This window comes from Bombus pyrosoma, linkage group LG11 (assembly GCF_014825855.1).
Source record: "Bombus pyrosoma isolate SC7728 linkage group LG11, ASM1482585v1, whole genome shotgun sequence".
NCBI lineage: Eukaryota > Metazoa > Arthropoda > Insecta > Hymenoptera > Apidae > Bombus > Bombus pyrosoma.
Window position 1 is genome coordinate 15,750,925 of NC_057780.1, and position 27,115 is coordinate 15,778,039.

At 44.5% G+C, this 27,115-nt stretch overlaps 2 protein-coding genes across 3 annotated transcripts in view; one reads left to right on the forward strand and one right to left on the reverse strand.

Annotated features, from left to right (window-relative positions):
• Window positions 1-3,576: 3,576 nt before the first annotated feature.
• LOC122572415 lies at window positions 3,577-5,340 on the reverse strand. The gene is made up of 5 exons (XM_043737354.1): window positions 5,180-5,340; window positions 4,936-5,098; window positions 4,665-4,856; window positions 4,099-4,207; window positions 3,577-3,831 (listed from the first exon to the last, which is right to left on the reverse strand). Exons 1-5 carry the CDS (start codon window positions 5,256-5,258, stop codon window positions 3,634-3,636), a joined length of 741 nt encoding a protein of 246 aa, XP_043593289.1. The 5' UTR covers window positions 5,259-5,340; the 3' UTR covers window positions 3,577-3,633.
• A 1,660-nt stretch (window positions 5,341-7,000) lies between these two features.
• Window positions 7,001-27,115, forward strand: part of LOC122572413 (acetylcholinesterase-like) — a 34,664-nt gene continuing 14,549 nt past the window's right edge. The window contains exons 1-2 of one of the 2 annotated variants that reach the window (XM_043737352.1): window positions 7,001-7,645; window positions 23,074-23,234. The gene's annotated coding sequence lies outside the window, so the exon portion shown is untranslated. Of the gene's footprint in view, window positions 7,646-23,073; window positions 23,235-25,809; window positions 26,106-27,115 lie in introns of those variants that run through there. The other variant, XM_043737351.1, reaches the window with a different exon arrangement.

Below are 27,115 nucleotides of genomic sequence, written 5' to 3' on the forward strand. Positions count from 1 at the left end.
TTCGAACGTTTCAATTTGTTACTACGTTGCTTATCGTCTACGATTTGGTAGCAACGGGTACAACGTTCCTCGTACGCTCACTCGTGTACACGCGGCTGCCGCTGACTTGCATTCTGCGAATTCGAGTATGCGGTCAGTCGTTTCGTGTCGTGTGGCAACGATTATGCCGGATGATCGTAGCCAGACCCGCAGCATTTACTCGCGTACAACCACGACACATGGGAAAAACTTTTATGCGTGCCGACGATGAACGTAATCTAGCAAAACATAATTCGTTCATGCGACGCCATGTCTCAAGGAGAATGCCCATCGAACAGATTGTAGGTCGTAGACATCGAACGTTACGTGTCTCTTAACAAGTTCCAAATCAGGAGTGCTCATACGTAGCCGGTATTTTCCGTGTTGTCGAATACGTTGTTTGTCGTCCTCTGAAATTAATTTGCCTAAGTTGTCACCGTGTGGGATCGACCGTTTTCGTCCGCCGTTGACATCATCTTGTTGGAACAGTTACATTAAAACATAGCATTTAATACAGTGTATCGCGTGTAATCGGCTTTATTTCGAAATGAATCATCGAAAGATGCACCTATCATCAAAGATATCGAGTACGATAATAGAACTACTGTGATATCGATATGATCGCGTCCATAAGCTAGGAACTTGAAAGGTTCTCGTTTGTAAATTTAGGTAAGACTCCTTTAATTATACGGCTATAGAACGGTTTTCGTAGTCGTTCTGTAAAATTTGTCAAGAAGCAAACCCCTCTTGAACAGAGTTCAAAGAACAGTCATGTTATCAATTAGAGTTCCGAGATCACGGTGTACGTAACGAAATTAATCTTCCCTCAATTAATGGTGTTAAGGCGCATCCAAGCGCAGAGACAGTACGAGTTTCCTGATTAAGACGACGATACGCATTCTGAGAAGAGACATCGAAAGAGCCGGGAAAGGCTATATGACCGGTAGGCTTTATTGAAATCTTGTACCATGAAAACAGTATAACGTACGCTGCGTGTAACCGACGTTAACTCGCGTAAGGTCATAGTACCCAATCACGATGTTACTGATTCTATTTTTCATCCTGTATGTTGCCGAGTCAGAATCGTCGAAGAGGGAACATTAGTTTCTCTTATATTCTATCTATCTATTTATCTATCGGCGAGTATACTATTCTCCCTATTCATATATACTGGAGTACTTGGATTTAGTCGCGTATCGTTCTTGTATCTAAATAACGACAAACTACCTAGCGGTGGTCGGACACGCGTTCTAACAACCGGTAAAGCATTTTCACGCAAGGCAGAGAGGTAACCGCGAACCTTTGTCCTCGTATATATCTGTCTGTCGCGACTATATTGACGTTTCAACGGAAATGAGAAACTCCTCACGGTATGTTACCCGTTTTCCTCGCTTTACGGAGAATTCGTAATTACACGGCACACACGCCACTTACAAGCGTTCCTGGCCTGCACATACCGGGTGTCAGGCGGCCGTACGTTGTGAAAAAGAAGTCGCCGCGCCGTTACGAGATTAGTCCTTAGACGGTGCGGGTCGTTTTTACTTTCGTGAGATTCACAGGTGTATCTCGAAGGAAGCCGTCTCGCTTATTCGACTACTGTAATTGTCAGCTGTCTGCTCCGCCGCTTGTTTCGCGTTCCAATTCAACTGGTTTTCTTCGAACTGCCCCGTTTTTCCTCGCCACTTTTCCGCGCTACATCGTGTATCACGGGAATTAAGTTTCAAACCTATTTCTGGCAGAATTCAGGTTCGCCTATTTTCTTCGTTCGTTTACGGTTTCAAAGCTTTTCCCTGACGGGAATAATGCGGCAAGCATCTTTGTTTTGTCTGCACGACACGACTCTATTAAAACGGGTTGCAACAATCGAAGGAGCACACGGATGTAGGCAGCGTTTGATGGAACGTTTATTTTCTCGATGCGTACGACGCCAACTTCAGTTTCAGATTGCACGTCGAGACATGACGTTTCTCGACAATTTATACAGCTCCGCTGATTTAGTTATCAATTAATTTTCTTCTCTTTCTCCGGTGCTAGGTGTTTCCTTTCATTTTTTAACAAAAAGAAAAAAAGAGAAAAATGACAGAGTAGGACTAAACTGTCCATTGCCGTGCGAATCGTGCGTGCGCCCGTTGGCAAACGATTCACCCTATTATTTACTTGTATAAGGTGCTGATAACGTTATAGTCAATCTCAATTACATCATTATCCTTCTTGGAAAAGATACACCGCGACAGATCAGAGACAAAGTTATCAACGTTTCACCTGTCAACGTGAATCATGTTGCTTAGTTAGTTTCGTATGGTGAAAATGTCGACCATTATAATCCGCAAAAATCTTTTCTTTCGCGATTCGATAACCAACAAATAAATTTCATTCAACAGACACTTGTTGCTCTTGTCACAACTCGTCGTGCACCATAAAGAGAAGAAAAATTTCGTGTAACCTCCTGTAAAAGTCATCAGTTAAAAACTTTTATTTTAGTCCGCCTCGAATTTTCCACTTTAACAAATCGTAATTAGTGGGCATCAAAGGAAGTCGTACGGTACACGTTGAAGTTCAATTGGCCCAAGTTACTTTCGCAATACCATGCCTTTGCAGTTGATATCAAAGATACCGCATAAGTCAGTAGTTCATTTTTCTATAAGTGATATAATTAAATTCCCTTCAAGCAGAGAGTTCCTAGTCTCTGCATTTGGAGGTTATGCGAAGTTTACAAAGCCGAACACAGGCCGTTGCTGAACTAATGATTCACGCTAGCAGGAGCTGATTTTACACGAAAAAATAAGTCGAAAGTGCGGAATAAGCCATTTCCACAATACGCTTTGTTTCCAACAAAAGTAAATTAAGGCTTCGTTAGAGGTGTACTAAAAATGATGCTCTGAATGAAAAAATTTTATTCCACTTATTTATTCCATTGATTGTTTGCTCACACCTTGTCGATAATTAGCCAAATTCAAGTATACTTGACAAATTTTCAAACTCGATTTTCTCGGAACCAAATCCTCGGATAAAAAGATGTCACTCTACTTTATCGACTTATTTTCTCATGAAGATGCACCTTCTTTCGGTTTGTTCCATCAGTTCGATGGCAGCCTGTATATTCGTCACCGAACGGTCGAACAACGAATTCTAAAATCAATCGTAATACTGTTCCCTTCGTTCGTCGCCGAAAATGAATTTATCTTTTTCGGCACATTGGTTTCCCATCGATTTTCAACTAATTACGTCGATTAAAGGCGCATCGCGGATTTAGGTGATCTGGGGTGGATTAGTGGAGGAAAGGCAACGAATTAACGTAGCGGATGAAACAGCGGACAAGAAAATCCGAGAATTGATCGGTTACCAACAAATTTTCAGGCCGTCGCTTTCTTACTAGAAAGTTGCAACGTTTCTTAATCTACCGTGGCGAGATAATGACGGATCGAAGAAAGGAGTCGCAGCTAAAAGCTCGAATATTTTCCGAGGTTAACTTCCGCTGCACTTTGTATTCGACACACTCCTTTTTATGGCTGAACTGAAGTGAATTGCTTCGACATAGAACAGGGAAATGAATAGAGGTTTATGTTTACTCCAATTTATTTGCTAGTTGTAGGAAAATATATTTAGAATTATCGATTAATGGCCAATCATGTCCAACAAGTCCTTCAGCGTGAACTGTTTCAAAATGTTGTTCATCACATTTGTAGCAACCTTACTTACGTATTGCGATATGCGATTTTGATATTTTTCGAGCAAATCTGGTACCATCTCGGTGATGGATCTGCTTATAACCTTGGACAAATTTTCGTCGTCGTATAATCCGGTGATAACGCACTGTAAATATTTCAAAGTTAGCCATTCGGACTTTCAGAATCACCGAAGTACTGGTTGTTACAGGATTATATGTAAATTGTGGATTTTTATGCATTTATGCGATATTTACAAATACGAACATGTATGAAAAGATATAAAATATCTAATGTACTTATTATAATTTTTAAAGATAAGACAGATCTCTATTCAAGTTCTGTTTTTATAGTTGCGTCCATAACGATATCAATTTGCATAAAAATCCGCACTATAATCATATACAACACTTACGTCGAATTCCTTTACATGAGCATGGATTACGAGGTTTGAAACGTGCATTCTCTCGTCCTTTACCCCCAGTTTCATGTCTGCCGTTACATTAAGTTGTTTAATGACGAGGCTGAAATTCGAAAAAATTCAGTTGGCTTTTCATTCAGGTGAAATACGTTCCACAAATTGGAAAAATCCCAATTGCTATTCGAAAAGATCGATGAGACGCAGCTGGTGCAATGTGCAAATTATAGAGATTTCCGACAGGGGGCATTGATAGTCCGTTTCGGTAATACTGGTTTACTGACGTTAGGAAACTGCAAAACCGACTGCGAGCGTGTTCTCGACGGAACATAAATGTTTTTTCGAACTCTAGTACGCTCCCAAGCTTTACCGTTCTATTCAAAGATGCGGTTACTTGCGTAGTAAAAAGATATTCGTTTTCTAAAAAGATCTGAACGTTCTACAGAGATCGGAGATAAAGCGCGTATCGAGTATTGTAAATGTACGCGCTTCTGCGTGCTAGCTGAGCTACTATATTCGTTGTATAAAACGTGTATAAAAGGAAATAATTGAGAGAAACTTACGAAAGCTTTCCACGTCCGTAGTAGGAAATTTCATCGAGGAGCGTACCACTCACATTGTACTGAGTCATAATGTTAATTTGCTTGAACAAAAGAGCTACCTTGGCTTGAAGACCAACTATCGCGAAATCACCCTGATTTACTTGATAGTCGGATAAACCAGCTACGCGTAAGTTGTCCAGGTCCCCTTTTGCTCTGTTCGAAGAAGAAAATCGATGTCGGTTAATGTCATTTGATTCTCTTTTCGTAATTAATGCACGAAACATATGCTTACGAGAACAATCCGTTTTCCTTCAAATCTATATGCTCGTGCTTGCTCATGAAAGGATCGAGAACAGGAACACCATGTTTTTTATCTCCTTTCCTCATCGTCTCCTTAAATTTCTCGAGAAATCCTCGAAGTTGACCTGATTTGTACGCATTGTGCTCTCCGGTTTCTTAATGAGGAGATTTGCCTTTTTAGTTTGGAATTCGCTTTTGATTAAATCGAAGTCGCGAAGCAAAAATATTTCACTTACGTCGCGCGTCGGCTACATGGGGCTGGAACGTGTGATAGGTGGCCAACACGATGGCTAATATCGGCACGAGAAGACGCATCCTACCGAAAGTGAAAGAAAATACGCTGTTTAGAAGCAGACAATTAAGACTGAAATATTTCGCTGTGACGCGGAATTTAAACGTTTTTTTTATGCAAATATAAAACCCCACTCCCCAAGTAGAACCGATAGTCGTCGGATAATCAAGATACTCACTCGGCTTTGATAAATTACACCACCGCTATCCGACTCTTCGGCATATCGCGGCTCGTTAATACATCGTTCCTTATATACAAGTCACTATCGTACACTCGAACTTTAAGATCTCTTATCCGATGCGCGATATCGGAATCGATCGATTCGGCTGATAAATGACTAAATAAGAAATTAAGAAACAACAATACTGATTCCCCTGGTCGTTCTTTATTGAAGGAATAGCAACTCTGCTTTCGCGATTTAAGTAATTCATCGCACGATCTTGTACAATTTCGGAGACACGTCGATTGTGCAACGATAAATGTCAATTTTATTGGGCCAGCGTGGAGCAGCTACGTTTATAACGTACCGTGTAACTGCAGCGCTACAAATGACCATTTAATTACGTTACATTGGTCGACTTGCGTCGCTGATTGAACCGGAACGAGAGAGAATCGTGGAAAATATTTGGATGGTCGCATCGGAGCGTTGCGTTCCGAGGCAGAGTCCCCACAGTTTCAGAATAACTACAACGAAAAATTCAGTTGCGCTGATCGGCTGTGCATGAAGTGATACGTGGCCAACGGTAATTATCTAAACACAAGCGAAGCGTGAATTTCCATAAATCCGAAAAGGCTATTTTAGGTGGCCATGAAATTCGCGCGGTATCGATCGTCATGGCGTAAATACTTGGTTATTGGAAGCCTGAAATCGGAGCAATGAGAACGAAGGTTAGATGCAAGGCCGAAGGTAAGCCGGCAAATAAACTCTCGATACGTAGTAAATCGTGAATGGGTAAGCTGCTAGAGAACGAAGAAAAATACGCGAAAATTTCCTTCTGACAAAGTTCTGCGCGAGTATGTGAAACGAGAGAGCAGATAGAATTTGATTGGTAGTAGTGGATTAGCGAGGCCGCCGGAGATAGATGACGATAAAGAGAAGAATGCCGTTACAAAGCCTCAACTTTTTCCTTTTTTAACATTGACCGTGCGCGATCATGTTTTTTTCCTTTCTAAATAAACCTATAAATTCATTGCCACCGCGTTACTTATCGCTGTAATCAATGACATATGTAAAATGGTTTTGCGATGGACCTTGGTTTTCCATATGAGAAAACGAACGTTCTTCTGGCTGGTAAATGTTCGAACGTTAGGCGGATACGCATCTTTCTCGCCAGTGAGGTCGAAACACGCAGGAGCAAAGAGTAGAGGAGAAAAAGAGAATCCGAGAGGAGTATAGGGAAAACGCGCGTGTGCGAGTGGCGGTGGTAGAGCTTGTGTCGGAGTATTTGGCGTGGATATGAAGAAAGTAATGAAAACAGGATAAAGGTGAAGAGGAAGAGGCAAGGAAGGAGTAGGAAGAAGAAGAAAAGGAAAAGGATCGAACGCCGACGAAGACGATAACAACGACGATGATGATGCGAGAAAAAGGAAAAGAAAGAGCGAGTGAATAAACGGAGGAAAAGGGGTGTTAGAGGGAAGCGGCTGGGGGTTGAACACAAGAGAGGGAACCGAGTGGTGTACCGCCAGCCGAATGGGGTGAGAGTGGGGTAAAGCCGAGAGGGGATGCTAGAGCAGTTCACCCTTACTTGCCACGGCTCGACTCGTCAGTGCGGCCTGAACGGTTAACCGGCCTACTTGTTCGCGTGGTTCTTTCGATTCCTTTCATTCTCGCAATTTACGTCGTCGAAATCGTCGTCATCGCCGCCGTCGTCGTCGTCGCCGTCGCCGCCGTCGTCGTCGCCGTCGTCGTTGTCGTCGTCGTCGTCGTCGTCGTCGTTGTCGTTGTCGTCGTCGTCGTCGTCGCCGTCGTCGTTGCCGTCGTTTCCCAGCTCTTCGCCATCGACCACGAACCATCAAATTTCAGCGACTGTTCGCTCGCTGAACACACGTGAGTTGTAACGAGCGAGGTACAGTTCGGCTCGTCGTTGCTTCGTGTTGTCGGTGTTCAACTTGCCCTTGCGATTCGAGTTGAAAAATTTGCCGTCGATGAAGAGTCACGTAAGATAACGAAGATAATCGACGAAAGGGAAGAGAAAGGTAAAAAAGCGAGCGAGGTCGAGAGAATTTGAGCGAGAAAAAGAGGCGGCCAATAAACGGAGGGCTCAGTCGAAGCAGCAGCAGCAGCACGCACGCACGTTTCGGCCAAAGCCTCGTATTCCGCTTGTCGCCGCTGTTCTCGTCGCGGTGCTTGTTGCCGAGCTGGACGCAAGGGCAGAAGAAGCAGGGACGGTGTTTGCTCTCTTAGAAATTCGTAAGTTTACCTTTGTAGTTTTCTCGTGAAGGAACTCGCTTCGTTGCGTCCGTTCCGCGATCGGCTATCGCGCAATTTACCGCACTCGATTCGCCAGATTTGAACATAGTCGGCACCGAAGGTCAATGATTTTTTGTAGCGTGTCACCCTATCGGAAGTCGAAGAGTATCGGACGAAAATCGCTAGAAAATTGTATCGGTCCTGCCGGCAGGATTTTTCCACCGACCATTTCCCTGCAGAGAGGCTCGCTGGATAGCCGAGATAAGCAACCGATGAAACGATAACTCGTGTACAGCCGCTTGTACTCGAAAAAGATCGATTTTCAGCGGCTGGGCGACGCGAGCAATCCTTGTTTTCTCTTTTCGCGTCTTCTCGTCCCTCGTTTTATTCCCCATTTCTTAGAATCTCACCTACGTTGCACGTTTCACGAGGATTAATGTAATATGCGGTATACAGCGAACGTATCCATTCTCGCGGTTGTTGCGCATCGAAGCGAACGCTTTTTCCCGTAGCGTTTCGCTTCAAGGACTGATAACAGATGATTTCTCGTGATAGTAAATGGCGTCTTACGATCGTGCACCTTGTTCAAATAAAAAGGGACCGATAAGAAAGATCGTCGAGTAATTGTTTTGAAATTGAAACTCGTTTAAAAGAGTTCAGAGGCTCCAACAAAGACGATCCTCCATCCATAGACGATTCGCGTTCTTCCAGCATGTCTATGGTTCTCGAGATTCCTTTGTGCTGTTCCACGGCCGATGATTTTCAGCTAAAAGTGGCATTCTTTTGCGCGGAAGTAAGCAGGAACCTTTGTAATTAAGGGCAACAACTGTCGACGAGGTAGCTACGACCTCGAAACAACGGTAGGTCGGAACGACGAAGTCGTGCAAACAGCAAACATCGTTCGTATAGGAGAAACATGGATCGATCGTACGAACGAGCAGGGGCCTTGATCGACGATCCACGTAAATCGATTTCCCGTTTGCAGCATTTTTTTTTAAAAATCGCGCTGTTGCCTGCCAGAGCTGTTAGCTTGGCAAAAGAACGAGATCGATTTTAAACAAAGATTGCTCCGCGATAGTTCTATTGGTCCGCGTGAGTTACGACGACGAAGCTACCGGATCAACGATAAGATCAACAAACGGATATCAGGGTATATATGGGACGGATTAACGTCGGCTAGAGGTTTGCCAGGTTTGGTGATAAATTTCGATAGGCTTAAGCTCGCTGGATGCACACAAGATCGAAGATGGGATTTTCGTGTTCGAGGTCAACTGGTAAATCTACGGCGAAGGTCGCCACTTCTTCGTTCGATCTCTACTTGTATTTCCACTTTCGATCGCGATTTTAGCGCCCCGATCTTACGATTACGATCTTCGACTTCGCGTCGAAATCTCGTCTCGCGATCGCTGCATCACGTTTTATAGTTCGGGGCAGGGGATCGTGCTCGTCTTTATTCGTTTCGCACACCCTTTGTTCGCAGATGTTCCTAAAGGCCGGATTTTAATATTGCACGCACTTTTCACGGGTATCGCGATACGAAAGAGCTGAGAGAAAAAGTCGAGAAATGGGACGGGAGGAGAAGACGTTGAATCGAGAACACGGTGAATTGAAACCAGCGGATAATGGAGCTCGTTGAAAACATTCGAATACAAAATTTATCGATCGCACGCGGCTTGTAAAAGGTCTGCCCTTTATCGTCGAACGCGTTACGCAAGACCTGTACTTGCTGAATAACATATCCGCTGACGTGTCGTTTGTAATCGTTCGACAAAAATATGCCCTGTCGTACGAAGAAAAATCCGATGGAATCGGAGCAAATCGAGCCGAATCATGCGCAAGATTGCGATCGATAAAAACGAACGATCGTGCATGTCGAACGATCGTAATATCTGCTTATCTTTGACAGGTGAAAGATGTCTTGAAGAAAAATACTCGATACAACATTTTCTCAAATCTATTTACTCGTCCGCTAGATAGGAATATATAAAAATAGTACACCGTATTGACCTAGCTGGTAATTGAAAAATATTTCATCGTGATGATTCCAGATCATCGTTTCAGCGTACGACTCGACGCGACGCTCGAGCAGCGCGGATCAAAAGGAGAATTGAATTTCGAAGAGCCGCGATTCTCGTTAGCTCTTTTGTTTTCTTTTCGTCTTTCTCCCGCGACCATTTGTCATTCGGCTTTTCCCGCGCACACGCTTTGAAACGCGATGCTGTATGGTTTCACGCGCGTCGCCACCCATAATATATTTAGCGCTCTCAGGCAGTGCAGCACACTCTCATGGTCGTCGAGGGCGTTAAAAAAACAATGACAAGGTTATACACGTGACAAAAAGAAAATTGACGTGTGCTTGGTGCGCGTGGAAGCTCGTTTTTCCGTGGCTTGGCGCGCCGAAGCTTTGTCGGATCAAGGGTCGTGTCAAAAGCTCTGCAAAGAGAGAGTTGGTACGCGTGTGTGTATGTTTCTGTGTACCTGAAAAAGAAAGAAAGAGAGTAAAGAGAGAAAATAGGGGGGAATTGGGGGTGGGAGGAGGACGGGAAAAGGGGAGGAAGAGAAAGAAGTGGCAGTAGACGGTAGAGCGACGGCGTAAAGTAAACGTTGGACACACACGGCTGGCCTTTGCTTTCGTTTGAACTCACAATCAGTACCGACTAAAAATAGGAACCGTGACCTAACTACGCTCGATTCCACAATTATGCATTTCCTCCCGTTGTCCGACTATTTTTCACTGCTCGCGACCGAATCAATGTGCCGTTAATACAGCGTCTGTGTGTCGCGACGACGTCGATCGGGAACCCGTCTATACGTACTATATACGCGTCGCTGAAAGTGAGATGAAATTCAGATGGATCGAGGCAAACAGGGTCGAGTCAATATTTTTTCCTTTCTCCAACTTTTCTTTCTCCAGCCGTCACTTGGGCGCCGTTCTTCTTTCAACGATTCCTCCGAGACTCCTACCTGTTCCGTGAAAAATAAACGATCGTGAAAACTACGTATCTCACCGAGGATAGCTTCGGTCTAGTTATCGGTTAGCTGAACGGGAAAATTCAGTGTCGAATACTACGAATATCGTTAAGCGTAAAGCCGATCGTATGTCACGCATATCGTATATCCTATGTGTATCGAGTAAAATTCACTTGGTTTGCATAAACGCCTGGGAGCTTGCGATTCTGTAATACGCTGCTACAGTTGCGAAGTCACGTTTTCGCGCTAATTAACTCTCAACGATTTCGGTTAATCTTCGCAGAGTTTTCGACCGCCCTCTCGTTTTCCGGGCTTCCAGGTTCGAATAAACCGAAGCCTGGAAACTTGTCTTGGCAACTATTACCGTACGTCTCCCCTACGTACGTTTACCGCGAATATAAAACGTCGTCAAAATGAAAAATTCGAGTTTCGTTAGAATCAGCCGTTTCCAGCAAAACAGCCGTTGCTCTCGACGATAACGACAAATCGTTTCGGCTTAGGCTCGGGAATTCTAACTCGGACAGCATATTTCACGTTATCGAAAGATTCGATCGTGGTTTAATCGGACGACAGAATAGGACAGAAATAAACGAGTCTTGGAAATTGAATAATAGTCCGATCGTCGATGTCCCCTAAAAAAAGAAGTACATCTCGATATCGATAAGTGTCGAGATCAACGGTCTGATAAGGACGTTGGCCTTTATTCGCACGAGACCGTAATCGCGGCGAATCTGCGCGCGTCTGCAATTCCTAACAACAAAGGCGCGCTGCTGCCTCGACTTTGCTTGCCCGTTATTCTGCTTCTTTTCTACCGAATCAACCCTTTCCACGCTCTTTGTAGTAAACGCTGCTAAAAACGTAAAAAAAAAAAAAAAGAAAAAAAAAATAAGGGAAAGAGAAAAGGAAGGGGAAATTTGAATCACAATAGATAGGTCGTTTTGTTATACGATGCGACAAAAGAAAAGAGAGAGCCAAACGAAAGAGAAATCGATCGTACGATGGAACGTAAAAATATTCTTTAAGCAATTTATCGAAGGAAATGAGAAAAAAGTTGTTATCGTTACCCAAGTAAGCGTAATATTAGAAATTGCTGGAGGATATTAAAGGCTCGCCTTACTTTAAAGGAAAGCAACTACTACTGCAACCAACCGTCGTCGCACCTGCAGCTAACCCTCGAGGCTCTATCATGCCGCCACATTCTCTTTAGATCCTTATCTAACCAGGTTAATCTATCCTTCCCTATCCCCTACGACTTACCAGTTTACCTTCCACCGCCACCCATCTACGGTCCCTTTTCTAGGGCTTTGTGTCAGCTGACACGTAACTGTTTATACCATTTCGGTTGGCACATCGCGTGACGAGACTCGTTGCCAGATTGCCATTCTGCCAGATTAAACTAAATCATTTTCTATCTGTAATATTTGTTCAGCTATATTCGTTATTCGAATACTGCAACGTTTTCAATATGGTTTTCAAGAACGCGAATACTTTTCAAATAATTTTCATCGGTAATTTTACTCACCCCGGTGGCGTTCGTTTGCCTTTCTGAAGAAATCTAGAATAGTTGCTCGTAGGTGGAACAAAAGGTATAATAAACGTAAAAAGAGCGTGCGCAATAACGTCCGAACTGCTTCGTTCAAACAGAGACGAAACTTCCTTTCCCGTAATTTCCTCGCGTTTTCTCTTCCTTTGTTATCTCACTGTCCCGTTCACCGACAACCTTTCATCCTGTCGACCGCTCTATCTTCTCTGACGTTCCTTTTCTACTTTCGTGATATACCTTTGGAGAACGATGGCCAGCGAGATGCGCGGCCTTTAATTCCATCCAACTCGAAAGCAATCAACGACTTTGATCCGTTAATGATCGCACGAAATGACGGTATCAACGACGTTTGCCCTACTATCTCTGAAAGACTCATTCAACGTGGCGACGTAGTGCTGGCACTGCTGGTGTAAGTACGTAGAGACGCGTAGTAGAAGGTGAAGATACAGAGTCAGCCGGCAAGTAGAACATAGACCTCCGTGGCGCGGCAGTTAACGCGAAACTTGGCCTGCCAGATTTTCCTCCATTCGTTATACCGCTATCCGTTACGCTCATTATGTCAGCTTTCGCGATAGATTCTTATCTAATCGGGTCAATCTGCCTTCCATTAGACCCCCCGCAGCCTGATTTTTTATTCATGACTTAAACGTCACGTGACTTCCTTAACCGGCAAGGACTCGAAATTACACTCTGGCTAGATGAGTTTTTTGGCACGATAAAACGTTTTACACCTGGCCTGAAAAACAGCTTGTACCAAGGAGAGAAAGACAGAGAGAGAGAGAAACTCCGTTCGTTCGTAAAATCGATATCAACGAATCGTCTACGTCAACGCGAATCATCGATTTACAAGGACGCTCTCGAGACTCGAAATTTACTAACGATTGTAATTATCAGCGTCTCGATTTTGTTACGTGCATCGCGATAGGATTTGACGGAACGCGACGGATGCTCGTGTAAGCGAACGAAAAAAGGAAAGGACAGGTGCATCCGGCTACGAACGATTTTTCCTTGCACCGGAGCTGCATTGCGGCTGCAGCAGTTCCCGACGCATTGCCACCGTGAACTGGCGTCGGAAGGCTGCATCGAACTCGATGAGGCCAAATGTCCGAACCAACCGGATGCTCGGTATCACGCGTAAAAATTCAGTAGAGCAATTCCAAGCGAAATAAACGAATCGAACTGTACTGGTTACGCGTCGTTCCTCCCGTACATTAACATTCGACGGTGAGTTTTACGAGACGAACCGCGCGAATACTTGGAACGAAAGAGGAGACACGGGCTAGCAGTTTTCCCCAGTTTGAATGCAAAGTGAACGCGTTATCGGGGAAGTAGAGAAAGGCCGTTGTCGTCGATTGTCTGGAAGCTGAACGTTATTGCCCGAGTATTCGCAGTTGTAAGTGTTCATCTGCGGCAAACAGAAAATATTTTTCAGGCATGTTAACGTCGCAAGCACCGACTCCGAGAGCTTTTAAGAAGCGAAAAGCTCTCGGGGAAAGAAGAGGAGGAGACCGGCCCCGCTCGCGTTTCTTTCAGCCTGGCGATTAACACTCGACTTATCCGAGTCGCGGTATTCCAATAGCTTTTCAATCTGTAGAGCGGCTCGAGCTTTCCGCGAGGCGCTTTCACGTCGCAAAGGACCGCGATGCAAGCTCGCAACAGTTTATTTCGAACGAGAACCATCGATACCGTGCCCAGACTTGTCTCGGTTCTGCGGCAAGGGAGGAGGAATCGTCGCTTTAAACGTTCCGCGACTTTCATCGAAATCTGCAGAGTTGCTGCGTTGCGCGGGCTGCGACGCGCTGGATCGCAAACGTCGATCGAAAAGAAAACAAAAGTAGATGGTAAGAAGCGAACGAAAGGCTAATTCGAATATACGGGTCTCAGTGTCTGGTTCAGGCTGGCACTTCGCTTCACCGCCAGCTTTCCATTGCGGCTCGCGTGAACTTGCCGTCTACGTTATCGCATGAAAGTTTTGCTGTACATATTAACAAGTACGAGACCCTAAAGTTTCTCGATCGTGCATCCTAAGATCAATGCTTTTCCTTAACAAAAGATTTTTAATTTTTTCGCGTTAAGATTCGCCGATCGGACGATCCTTTTCGCCATAACAAGATCACTCAGATCGAATAATACAAAAGCTGCGTCGCCTAATAGAGGATAATACGTCTCAACGCCTCGTACGTCCGTGTTTACACCGTTTCCATCGACTTTATTTGTTCGAGCCGCGGCAGAACACAGGCGCATCGTTACATGTAAATAAATTATTTCGATCAAAGGTTACAAACGCGATTCACTTTGCGAGGAATGGGGTCTATCCGACGACGACAAAGTTTCACCGTCGTGCGTACAGCGTGCTGTGAAAACTATTTACGACTTGTACAAGTTGGTTTCCAAACAGTTAGGCAAGAAGATTATCGCGTCAGTTGCGTTTCCGCCATACGATTTCGAGGGTATTGAGAATTTTTGACGAAGATAAAGTCGAAGAACGATATTCCGGAACACGTCTCTTCTCGACTACGTTTGCGTCTGCTTTTTGACGCGGTGCATCGTCGAAACTCTCTTCTTGGCATCGACGTTATCACCGTAGCTTCCATGCACTTTCGATGCGCAAACATTTAGTCTCCATTTAGGGAAAGTGCTAGCGTGCTTGTCGTACATGCACTTGCACGCGATACGATCGCACGGAGACGGTCTAGTTTCGAGCGTGGCATATCACGATGAAAGACAAAGGAAAAGAAGGGATCAAAGGTTTCCCTCGAGAAGAAATCGGAGGTCCCTCGGGTCGCGTTGCTTAAAGCGATTTATCGTCCTTTGTAAAATATCGATCGATGCTCTCCATTCGGTGATAATGTTTAGTCGAATGGCTAGAAAATAGGCAAAATCGTTGGCACTGTTCGAGGCCTAAATATGAAGCTGCCTTTCATGTAATCACATCGGTACGGGTGAGTCGATGGATCTTTTTTTCGTCTGATGTGCGAGTAAATAAATTGACTCGCGAACATCGGAGTTGCGTCGTTTTAACGGAAGGACGGCAGAAAGACTATCGGGTTATCCGACGATCGCGCGTCCGTGTAGCGTTTTTCGCGACTTCCTGTCGATATCGGTTCACGATTCGTTTGTTCCGTTTTACCCTGCAGGTCGCGACAACGTCGAACGAAACTCGATAGGACTTTCCGTCGGTGAGGATGTAGACACCCTCCTCATTATTATTTTAATATATGCCAGAGGAACCTCGAGCCGCGACAGTAACGAGCCGTGAAACGGTGTCGCGGTTTAAGAAGAGCAGACCTTTCGTTTTAACGACTTTCTAAAGACAGGCTTCGCAGCACAGGTTGGGTTAATATTTGGCTCGGTCGCAGCAACCGGGTCAAGGATCACCGAGCTTCCCCATCGAAATCCTGATCCTTCGATGTCACGTCCTGCGTTCGAATTTTTCCTTCTTCTTTCTTCGTTCGAACCCTGTAGCCTATCTTCCAACCTAATCGCGATTTTCGTCGTATATCCTTCGTTGAACTCGCTCTCATCCATTCTCGGCGTCAATTGTCTTCTCTGAAATTGAACGTTATAACTCATCCACGTCCAGGAGAGAAACGACGTCACCGAGATAATCGCGTCGCCTCTCGGCTGCTCGGCCAACCGTGTTTGCGACCGTATATTTGCACGTGCTCTTCCATCCTTATGTGCACATTGTACAGACATACATATACACGCTTGGTAGGTCTGTATACGTTTGGTCCATGTGCCTTTGTACACGCGCCAACCCATAAACGTGCGCTACTCTGCAGAGTTGTACCGTGTTACGATAGCTTGTACTGCAGATACGTTGCGGTTCTGGCCTCTACTTACCCGCTCGCCGCGCCGGCCGAACGTGATACATTGTTCCTGCCAAATTCATGCAACGACCGAAAATTTCCTCGGCATTGTCAGGGAAACAACAGAGTCCTGGCCTCAGGCCGTCCGATTATTCCTACACGTGACGCGGGATGCTCGACTGGCACGTTTCTTCGCATCCTGCCCGAACTCCCTTCTCCTGCATCGCTCCACTTTCGTTTAATCGCTCGAAATCAAGATGAAATACCGCTACTCTGTCGGAATTTTTTCTCTCGGATAACCTTGCCGTGTATTGTTCCCGTGCATTTCTTTTGTTCTCCTTCGTTCGACGATTGCTTAAGTTACCTCGCTGTTCTTTCTCTTTCAGTTCTCCCCACTGCTCGATGGCTCGTCGGTTGATTCAAAACCCACGGTTTCTTCGCGCACGAACGCAAAAAGTTTACCACGTGTCTATTCGATCATCCTTTCGATGCTCGAATCATCGCAAACGTGTCGGCATTTGCATCGGCAGCGGATCACGAAACATGGCAGATAAAACGAGAAGAATATCGCGGGATATCCCCTCAGCTGCGAGTCGCATACTTGTTAGGCGTAAAATACGCGTAGCTAAAAAACCCTTGAAAAATTTCACCATCGAATTTTATTCGTTTAATTTCGAGAAACCTACATTCCCTCGTTGAACGATCTTAAAAATAAAAAGATAAATCCGATCCGATAGATAAAAAGAAAAATTCATTTCTCGCTGGAAACTTCGGTTTCTAGATGCACCTGACGAATCCGCTGACGAACGAGAATGCCTGTTCCTTGTACGCGGTGAACCTCGATTCAAAGTTTCGCCGCGATACCGATGAACGACTTTCTCAAAGTATCCAGGCTATTTACAAAGCGACTTACAAACTAAAATCGATGGAAGCAATCTCGTGGACAAAACCTCGGTCCCTTGTCCGACTATAGCTGTGCCGTGGGAAAATTAGCAGGATGCAAAGTAGGCAACAAAAGGATGGATACCCTGGACGAAACAGGCAATAACGGCCGATTTTCAAGACAGCGACGAGCCGACGTAAATCCGGTAGTTGTTTGTCGCGGGTATCATCGCGGTCGATTTTCTCATTACGTGGTGCGCGTGGCTCGTCATCGGGCGGCTTACACCGTTTGAAAATTCGCTGACAAATTCATATCCGTTTCGCGCGGCTGTACAAACCATGTTGGCGAACGAAGACGCGACACCGTTTCCATTCTGCGGCTGTAAATCGAGACGAGTCGAGGGATTAAAATGACAGAAAACGTCAGAGAGCGTAGAGAATGCGGCTGGTAGACGCTCGGTTCCGCTAATAAAACTTTCCGCTGAATGTGAATGAATGGATTTCGGAGTACTCGTTTCATCCGTCTGTTCAGCCACCCTCTCGTTATGATATCTTTCTTCGTCGTTCCACTTTCGATAATGCACCGACTTGTCATTTTTCTCTTTTGTTCGCCAGACCTGTTTCGCTTCGATCGTTCTCGCTCCACTTTGATTCCGTGTTTTTCGCTTTTCGCTAATCAAACTCACACCCATCGGTAGTTCCGCCTCTCGCTCGATTAGTTAATGTTGTCAATTATCGTTTTCCGATGGGACGATCGCAAGCCGATTTTCCAGCGTTCTTCTATTTTAGATCGAATTCCAGATGTTAATTTCGCGGGTATTCGAAGCGCGTTTAATCCCAATCGCTTTACGGGATTAAGCTTGGAATACAAGCAAGTGGCAAGACAGTAACACGCCTTTGCTGTGATTCATTTTCTATTAAAAGAAAATGAGAATGTCGCGCATGATTCTGAGTGCCGTTGCACATCAATCGGCGTCGTTACTCGGTACTTTCATTTCATAGAACCTTTCTATCGATGCCATAAAAATGACAAAACGGAGGTAGATTTCGTTGCGATGCAGATGCATTCGTTGAGTCGCCATGATTATACTTTCGCATCGGCAATATCCGATTCCTTTGTGCCGTTTCGTCTACGCTTTTGTTTCGTTCGTTATCCAGCCAATTCTTTCGTCGTGCAACAAAGGAAATTACTGGAAGGCGGCAGCTCTCGTTATCGCTAACGATTCATCCAGTCAGATGACTGCGAGGTTATTAAATCGGTACGCGTCGGTTGTCGTTCGATTACCACCGATTTAAATAGCTTGCGTTCGTTTTCGATCTGATCGGAACTCGATCGATTCGGGGTAGTTTACAGGTTGCGTGCAGGCCTAGGATGAGAAAGAACGCTTAAGTGGAACATGAAACGTTCGTATGTAGATGCGCCGTTGTATCCGCAGGGCTGCATGCCAACCTATGACAGGCTAAAACCGAGTGTGTATCACCCGTATCAGGGTTATGGATGGCCCATGAACACGCTAACCCAGTGACACCTCTAGGTCACCACCGACTCCCAAACCACCCCTTGTTTGTCTTCCTTCTCTGCTGCGTTTGCTTTCGCGTAGCCGAATCTTCACTTTCCTTCTCTCCTTCTTCCTCTGAGACTTCTCTCCCCTGACTGCTTTCGTTCTTATCTCGATCGCACGATTATTCCGACGCGTAATTAAGGTCGATAATTCATCGTTTTTTTCTTTTTCTCTCTATTTATCGTCTCGACCTTGATCGATTCAATTAAACAATAAGTGGCAGTACTCGAACAGGAACGTGTCTTATTTGCAACAAATTAGAAAGGAGGATAAACAAGATAAGATAGTATTAATGGCAACGGTAGGAAACTGACGCAACTACGAGACCGCGGATGTCTCGTAGATTTTTAATAAATCGACAAAGGAAAAGAAAAAAGAGACGCGACAAAAGCGAAACGGTTCGAAGATACAAATAAATCGATAGCTGTTGCAGAGAAACACGGAATCGAGGCTAGGAATACGCGCGGCACGTAAATAAACCGCTTTGCAGCGTTCGTTTCAGCGAGTTCCGCAACAAAGTTTCTGCTGCACGTATGCACGCGTAACAGCTTTAGTTTAGCGTTATTAGGCCTGGAAGTTGCTGTCGAATTGTTGATGCCTCGGCTCGCTTGGTATTTCGCCAGTCTCTCGTCTCCTCGGTGTATCATCCTCTCCGCTTGTCAGGCCGCAAAGCAGATCACGATTTCCGTGGCCGGCGGAGAAAGAACCTACGCTGAAGATTGAATTCTTCGAGGATTCCTTTTTCAGCAAATTGCGACGAAATAATTAAAGAATGGCGAGAGCCGCGAAGAAATTGGACTTTCCTGAATTCGAATAGCCGTATCGTACGAATCTTAACAAGATCCACGGTATCTCTGCTAATTACGCGGCTTGTACACAATTACAGACAAAATTACGCGTATAAAATTGCGCAACTCGAGTAGTCGCGTTCTGTTTCAACGCGCTTTCGTTACAACGTACGTTGCGGGATCCGGCCGCGGAATCTGAATGAACAAGAGATAATCAGTTTTCAAGTATCGAGGGAAGATTAATGGCGGAAGCCACCAAAAACATAGGATCTGTGAAAACAGACGGTTGGAAATGAAAAATTATTCGCAACTCTGGTTTGATTTCCAAGTCGGTAAATCTCGCGGCCGATTTCGTTTCCTGCAGTATCTCGGGGCCGGTGCGACGCATTGAAAAACGCTTTGCGACACAGGCTGCCGTGGGGGAAATTATTCGGGCCGATAGATGAACGTCGAATGAAACTGCTTCGTTTAAACGTTTTTTGACGACGAACCGAACGGGCCGAACAATAAATATAGCTCTGTTGCCATCGAGGCAGGAACAATGATTCCCATTACGAGTTGCAGTTTTATTTAAAAGCCGAGCGGCATTGTTTTCGCGGACAAGCGGTGGACCGCGAACTCGTGGCGTTTTCAGTGCTCACTTTTGTGGTTGACGGCACGGAATCACGGCCCTTTGCATTTAAAGACTCCTTACGCGCATTGTTCGAACGATGAAAAGCTTCCTCTCTATGTTATCGGAAAAATACCAGGATCGAGATTGAGGCGAGAAGGTTTCCTTCGTCGTTTCAACTTATTTCCTAGTACATACTTACATACATACACGTATACGTCTACTTTCAGTTTGATTCTACCATTTGTGTCCCGTGTGCGCGTGTGCGTTTGCGCCCACGAATGCTGAAAGAACTTTTCCTTAAAGACTATACTAGGCGGATAAGATAAGACGAAATCGTTCATCGAGATATCGTTTATGCATCGTACGATAAATCCGTTCTTTTACGCGATACAGCGATATTATCATCGAAAGTGTCTGCTTGCAAAATTGCCGGCGAAAATACGCGATAATAAACGTAACCGTAATACATATTTTATTATTCTTATCGAGGCTATACGGCCGGGTAATTTCAACGAGTGAGATAAAAAAAAAGAAACGTGCAGATACTTTTACCGATAACGGAATCACGAGTATCATTTCCCGGTCGAAACCGGTGCAAGAATCGAACAGGGACAACCGGAAAACCGGGTCTTCTCGTTTGTTTTCCCGAAATTGTATCGCCGCAGGCCAAGTAAACTAATTGTTTCGCGTGTACGGAATGCTGGAAAGCGAGGTCAGGAACTCGCAGCAAGTTGCGCCTCTATCCGGCAGCGAAGCTCTCGCCCGACTGTCATTGCGATAAATTCTCTCTCTCTCTCTCTCTCTCATTCTTCTTTTCTCTCGTTCTTTCTCCAACAGCCTGTCCTCTGCTGTACTGTCGTGCGACCAGCTTGCACCGTACCATTCGCAACAATGAAACGAGACGCGAAAAAAGAAGCTTTTTTTACTGGAAATGGCCTCCAGCCGGAAAATGAATCCCCACGTTGGCTCACCTTTGGGAAATCTTTTCCTGCGAATCTTTGCACGCCGTCCTTTCGACGTCGCTCGCTTCAATTCCGACACGGTTTTTACACAAAGCCGTGTTGCGGTACGAGCATCTTTAGCACCACGGAATCGTCCATCCGTTAAATTTCAAAATCTTCCAAATATCACCTCTTCTCTAATCTGTTTTTAGTATTCTCGCCATTCTACGTACGGTAGACGACCGAAACTTATGCGAAACTTTTTGAAATTTCGTCAACGCTGTAGCGAAACACGACTCTGGTGACTGCAATCGTAAAATTTGAAACCAATCAACAAGTTACGAAACTTTTATCGCAAATGTAGAGTTAGTGAAAAGTTAGTAGTCATAAACATATTAATTAGTGTTACAGACCATCTCACTACACATTGTGGCTTATTAATGTAGCGACTAATTGACTGTTCAAATATTGTACTTATTTACTTTGCTGATCTTTGCCAAGTGTATCTATGCTTCCAATAAATATCTCGTAACTTCTATATGCATCTTCAGATTCGTTACAGTTTTTACTAATTTCGTCAGCGTAACCGCGACGCCTCGTTACAGCGGTAATGAGATATCAAAATGTTTTCTTTAGTACACATATATTATTATTATTATTATTATTTATTTAGTCCGTGCCTCTCGGCCTTGGACGAACTTTCAGCTTTCTTTACAGCCCTTTATTGCACTAATCACATTCTTACCTCTAATCTAAAGCTAATGCTTACGATCTATTTCAACTTATGCCTACGAATTATTGCAACTTAAGCCTACACACTATTGCCACTTTGGTCTTTTTGCCTCCTTGCTGTGCTACCTTCCTGTCCTTCCACCCCTTCTTGTATTGCCTTTACCCTTCTTTTCTCTATTATCGCTCTCAGGTTCATTAGTCCTTCCCCAGTCCCATTCAATATTTTTTCCATTTCCTTTGCTCCTCCTGTTATTTCACATTCTTCTAGGGTACACATATAAATATGCATGTAATAGGAGGTGTCCAAGTAACGACTGTGAGTGTCGTGAAGAGCGGAGAGATAAGATAAGGCTTTGTTTCATCGATCAATGTCAATTAGCATTCTAACGAGTTACGAATCGGTAACTCGAGCCGTGCATTCCTTCGAGGAAGAACATTCTGACGGAAACGACACAAGCCGAGAAAGAAAAGGCTGTACGACGTAATGTTAATTACAGCGCGGAAGACAAGTTTAGGTTTGCGGAGAAGAAGCGAGAACGGTACTCGCACCGAATATCTTGACGATGCGATCCAAATTCATTATCCGCGTTCCCGCGAGGCGGGGTACCGTGCGCTGCAGCCTCGAAATGAATTTCGAAAGTGGGACATACGCTTATTAGAAATTCCTGAATTGTTCCGCGTACGTGTATACTCGGTCTATTTGCCTGGTGTAAGTCGACCGGTGCGGAATCTACGGAGCCTCTAGCCAATGGATCGGCTCAAACCGAAATAGGAAAAGTCGTAGCGAGACTCGTTCTAGAGTCTAAGACACCTAAGAGTTAGATATGATGATACAGCTACATGCAAATCTGACAGAACTCAACGTATCCGAGTGTTATCGTAATTTTACGAGTTCGTTTATTTACGTCGTCATAAATTTATCGGGTGCCTCTGGCTATCGCAGTTGTTTCCCCTTCGAAATTTGTATAACGAAGGAATTAAAATTTCGACTAGAAAACGAGGTTTCAGCATGTAGCATTTGCGTCTTTCGCATGAGGTATAATCTCTGTCGTAATTTAAAGAATCATCCGAGACACGCGCGAAATGAGAATGGATTTTCAGTTTCCTTGACGTCGTCGGCCGGCGAGACTTACGGATTTCTCCGTGTCTTTGGGAAAAATCTCCAAGAAAAATATTTTCTCAAGAGCAAAGATAATGGCTCTCCTAATGGCTCGAACACGACACAGATAGGATGCAGTCTCGTTCCTTGAAAAGATTTTCTAATAAAAGCAACAAACTTTCTTCTCTTTCTCTCTTCTCCTGTGCTTGTTTCCTTGATCCTTGCAACGTGTACTCCGACTACGTTTAAGGATCAAATTTCTTGATTTTATTTCTCGCAACATTCGAGGTAGCATTCGAGCCACGTTCTTCGACGATTTACCCTTCGTAGGAAAACGCGCGATGGTTCTTTCGAGGGGAAAGATTTGACGACGTACCGGAATCTCGTAATTCCCGGGGCTAACGGTCGCCTGATCTTTCGACCTATCGAATTTTTCACTCATGATTGCCACACTCCTGACTCAATTTTCCACTCCCGCTGTTGCAGCCAAGCGATGATCCGTGAACTTGGAATGTAGACGGAAGGGCGGAAAAGCGGATCTGCCCCTCGCAGGATCGAAGGAAGGGCTTTTCTTCCACCTCCGCTATCATCTTCGCCGTTACCTCACCTTTAAATACCTAAGATTTCCACATCTAGACTTGGACACTGTAAGTACGACGCAACTCTCTCTTTCTTATTTTTCTTTCTTTTACAATTTTCGAACACGGATGAATCCGTCAAAATCCGATCCGTTTATTTCTCGTCCTTCTTCCGCCACGTATCCGAGAAAAACTTTCCAGATAGCTGTTTCAGAATAGGACGTCGAGCTACAATGTATAAAGATCGATAAGAGGGATAATGAGAATGACCTAATTGAACCAAATCGTGATTCTCGTTGGTCTTTCTTGTTTCTCGTTTCAAAATGATTACCCTTTCCATTCGCTTTTCATTTTGTTCCTGGATCCCGGTTTAACCAAGATCTTCCCTCGATCTCGGAAAAATGATCCGCCGAGCCTAAGGAACGGATTGGCATTGACGAGAGGAAGGGAACCATGGAAGTAAGTAACTAATTGGACCGGAGCGAGCAAGCGAATCGAACAGCTCGAAATCAAAGCTGGTCTGCCTTTTGTACGGACTGCCGGTCTAATTGGTACGCTACGCCGGCCATTCATCGCGCCATCAAGAGTACAGAGCCAATTGATATCGCGTCTCGAAAACGCATGCGGCATTCCCTTCGGTCTCCCTTTGGAAACCAGCGAAAGTCCAGCCAAATGCCCAACGAGCGAAACTTTCGCTTCGAACCTCGTTTGCTTTGAAATATATTTTTTCTTTGTGTGCCATTCCGCGATATGGACAACGTAATTATACGTTTCCCTTGGTTTTCGTGCCCGTCTAGATTAGCCTCGAGTTTATACGATCGTACAGAACGATCTCGCGCATTATGGATGAAAATTACGATATCGCCGTATTTATTCAAAAATTAATATAAACTCGGAGGGAGCCTGTTGAGCTGGTAGAATTCTTTTCTCTTCGGCCTGTCGACGCAGCACACGCGTAATTAATTATCGAACGATCCACTTTGCGGAAAGCGAGGGTGCATGATTGATACACGCAACCGACAACATTTTCTGGTCCCTTAGGTTAATTCGAATAATCGACACGAACGTTTTCCTTCGTTCATTCGCGTTTAAGGAAAATCGATACAATGACACGTGTCGTTAATCCGCGTTAACTTTAACCGAGTTGAACCAGCGAGTTTAAAAAGCTCTGTTTCCAATGGAACAGTGGCGGATAATTTCGACAAATAAACCGAGCAGATAACACGGTCGGCTGATAACGCAGTAGCCTTGCAATAAAACGATGCAAAATCTCGCGTGCAGGAAATTCCACTGGGAGGCATAGGTAGATTTTACCGGTTTAATCGAGCGGTTCGATTTCCAAGCGCCGTGGCAAATTTCGGCGCTATATTTTCCGGAACGCTCCGGAATTGCTCGTTACACGAACGCATACGTAATAGAACAGCATCCGCGTTTATTGACTGATATATGTACAGCGACCATGTTATTGCATCCCTCTATATCTGATTTCGCGCGCTTTCGCTAAGTTTTCGTCGTAAATCGATTTTTTCTTTACTTATTAAACCGGCGAAGAGATACAAGAAGAAAGGAGAAAGAAAATAAAAAAAAAATGACTAAGAAAGTGGCATGGAATTAATTAGGAGATAATCGCGATGTATGCAAAGGATACAGATAGACCTAACCTATAAAGCTAGCGTAAAAGTTTGCGATACAAGCCACGATCGTCTCTAGATATAGATATATGTATGCACGTGTGCACTCTACTTGCACCGTAGCAATCGCTTGCACGAGATCGAGAGAAATCACGATTATCATGATCGACAACGTCAGTCGAGTGCGGTCCGACTGAAGTTTCCAGCGTATGGCAAACTAAGCCGGTGCCGAGTAGCTAGCCACGTGCAGATTTGCCCAGAAAAACGAGGATTGAGAGAAGCGCGAAAAGAGACGCAACAAGGAGCATAAATAAACGAGAGATATGGCTGTATCGATCAGTCAGGATAAACGACGGGTCTCTGGGCCGAGTGGCTGCCAGCTTCGATGTCCACTGTCCCGAAGAAACGGGAAACTTGAAAAAAAAAAAGCGAGGTCGAGGTTGCACCTTTTTTCGCCCTGCTATCTTCCACTCTCTTCTCTTCGTCGATAGTCCGCGCGCGCTAATCGAATTTCGAAGCGAAAACAGACTCGAACTCCGAGTATCGTTTTCATTTTCAGCCGCTCTGAAACTCCCTTGCACATTCCACAAAATAAATAGAATAGACCTTAATCGTAGAATCGTAGTAGCGTCGTTAGATTTTTACATTTCAATCTGGCTGGCATTTTAGCAAACGAGGAGGATTCGTAACGTTTTGAGAAAATATTTAATATACATGTACAATTGAAACAAAAATTCATGCCTACCAATGAGAATTTTCTCAAATCGCGTTTAAACTTGAGATATTCCTTGAAGTTAACCTTAAAGTAAAATTGAATCAAAGATGATAGAATGTAGCGTTAATCGACGCGATTTAGCGAATCGTGTAGTAAAATACGAGAAAAACGTCCGACGATCATTACGAGAAGTCCGTTGAATCCGCAAGCGACCGATTACGCAAGATCTGAACGTCACGTTGAAAATAGCGAAACGAACGTGAGATAACTAGTTCTTGCAATGATTCTCGTAATGAACTCGTGAGTTATCGCCCGTTGCACGATGCTGCCACCGCGACAAGGGGAACAACTAACCTTTTACGTCGGCTGCGTTCGCAGCCTCTGTGTCTGCCTATGCCTCGATAGAAAGGTACCTCGCGTCCCTAGCTCGAACTTCCTCTTTTCTTCACCCGAATTCCACCCTGCAGAGTGTATGACGAAACGCAGCCGGGCAACCGACAATTGACAATCTTGTTGTACCTTGTGGAAAATTTTCGAACAACGAAATTATCATTGTGCGAAGCTTCGCATCGTCTCATTTGCCTAACGATTTCGGTAAGTAGAACACAGTTGGAAACAAAAATAAATTTCACGGTAGATAGAAGAAACGGTAACGGGGTTTGATCGAATCGTTGGACGATTGTATCGGGAACGATTTTCGCGGAGGATTCGTTAACGAACAAGAAAATATCGTTTATCGATGTTGGCAATCTTGCAAGAAAATCTGTTTGCGGGTAGCGCTTAAATCACTTTCCAAAGCGCAGTTCTTCCAAATTAAAACGGAAACGAAAACGAAAAGCGACCAGGTAATACTTGTCTTTAAACGTTGAATATTGAACGAAAAGACAGCCGGCCATAAATTATCATTCCCGATGACAGCTAATCTGTTATTTCTCTCACGTATGCTTCCGCGTGTAACACTTAGATACTGCGTGTAATCGCGCGTGACCAACGCTCCACACAGACGGAACACGTAGAAGGAAATGACCAATCAACGCGGACCTTCGTATAGAATCGCCACGATATGTTTCCTTTTAACATGTAGGAAATACAAAACAGTCGTGCACAGCTGGACCAAGAGATCCTTCGATTTTCAGAACTTTTTTCTAAGGAAATTAAGATCAACTTTGCGGACAAAATCATGGAACGTTTAGACACTTACGGGAAGTCGGCTCGGTTTCCGAACATCGAAGACAGCGCGAACAATCGAAGAAACGAACGCTCGAAATTTTACGCAAACCGATTCCATGAGTCGCAGCAAAGAGATGCGCGTGCCGAAAGATGGTGCATTTAATCGTCGAGTAAATAGCGCGAGTTCGATAGATGAAAGCAACGAGAGAAAACTCGTCCGCAATGAGACGTACGGTATACATAGGCGAACAAAGACCGACCCTATTTTTAATTATCGAAATAACGATGTGAATCGATCGTGAATCGGATCGCAGGCCAAATCTCGTTCTCGCGCGATATCGCCTCAAGAAAGTAACGATCGTTTCCGACGCACATAAAGAATAAATTTCCATCGGAATGAACCATCCTGCGTTGCGTTTGTCTCTCACAGCAGT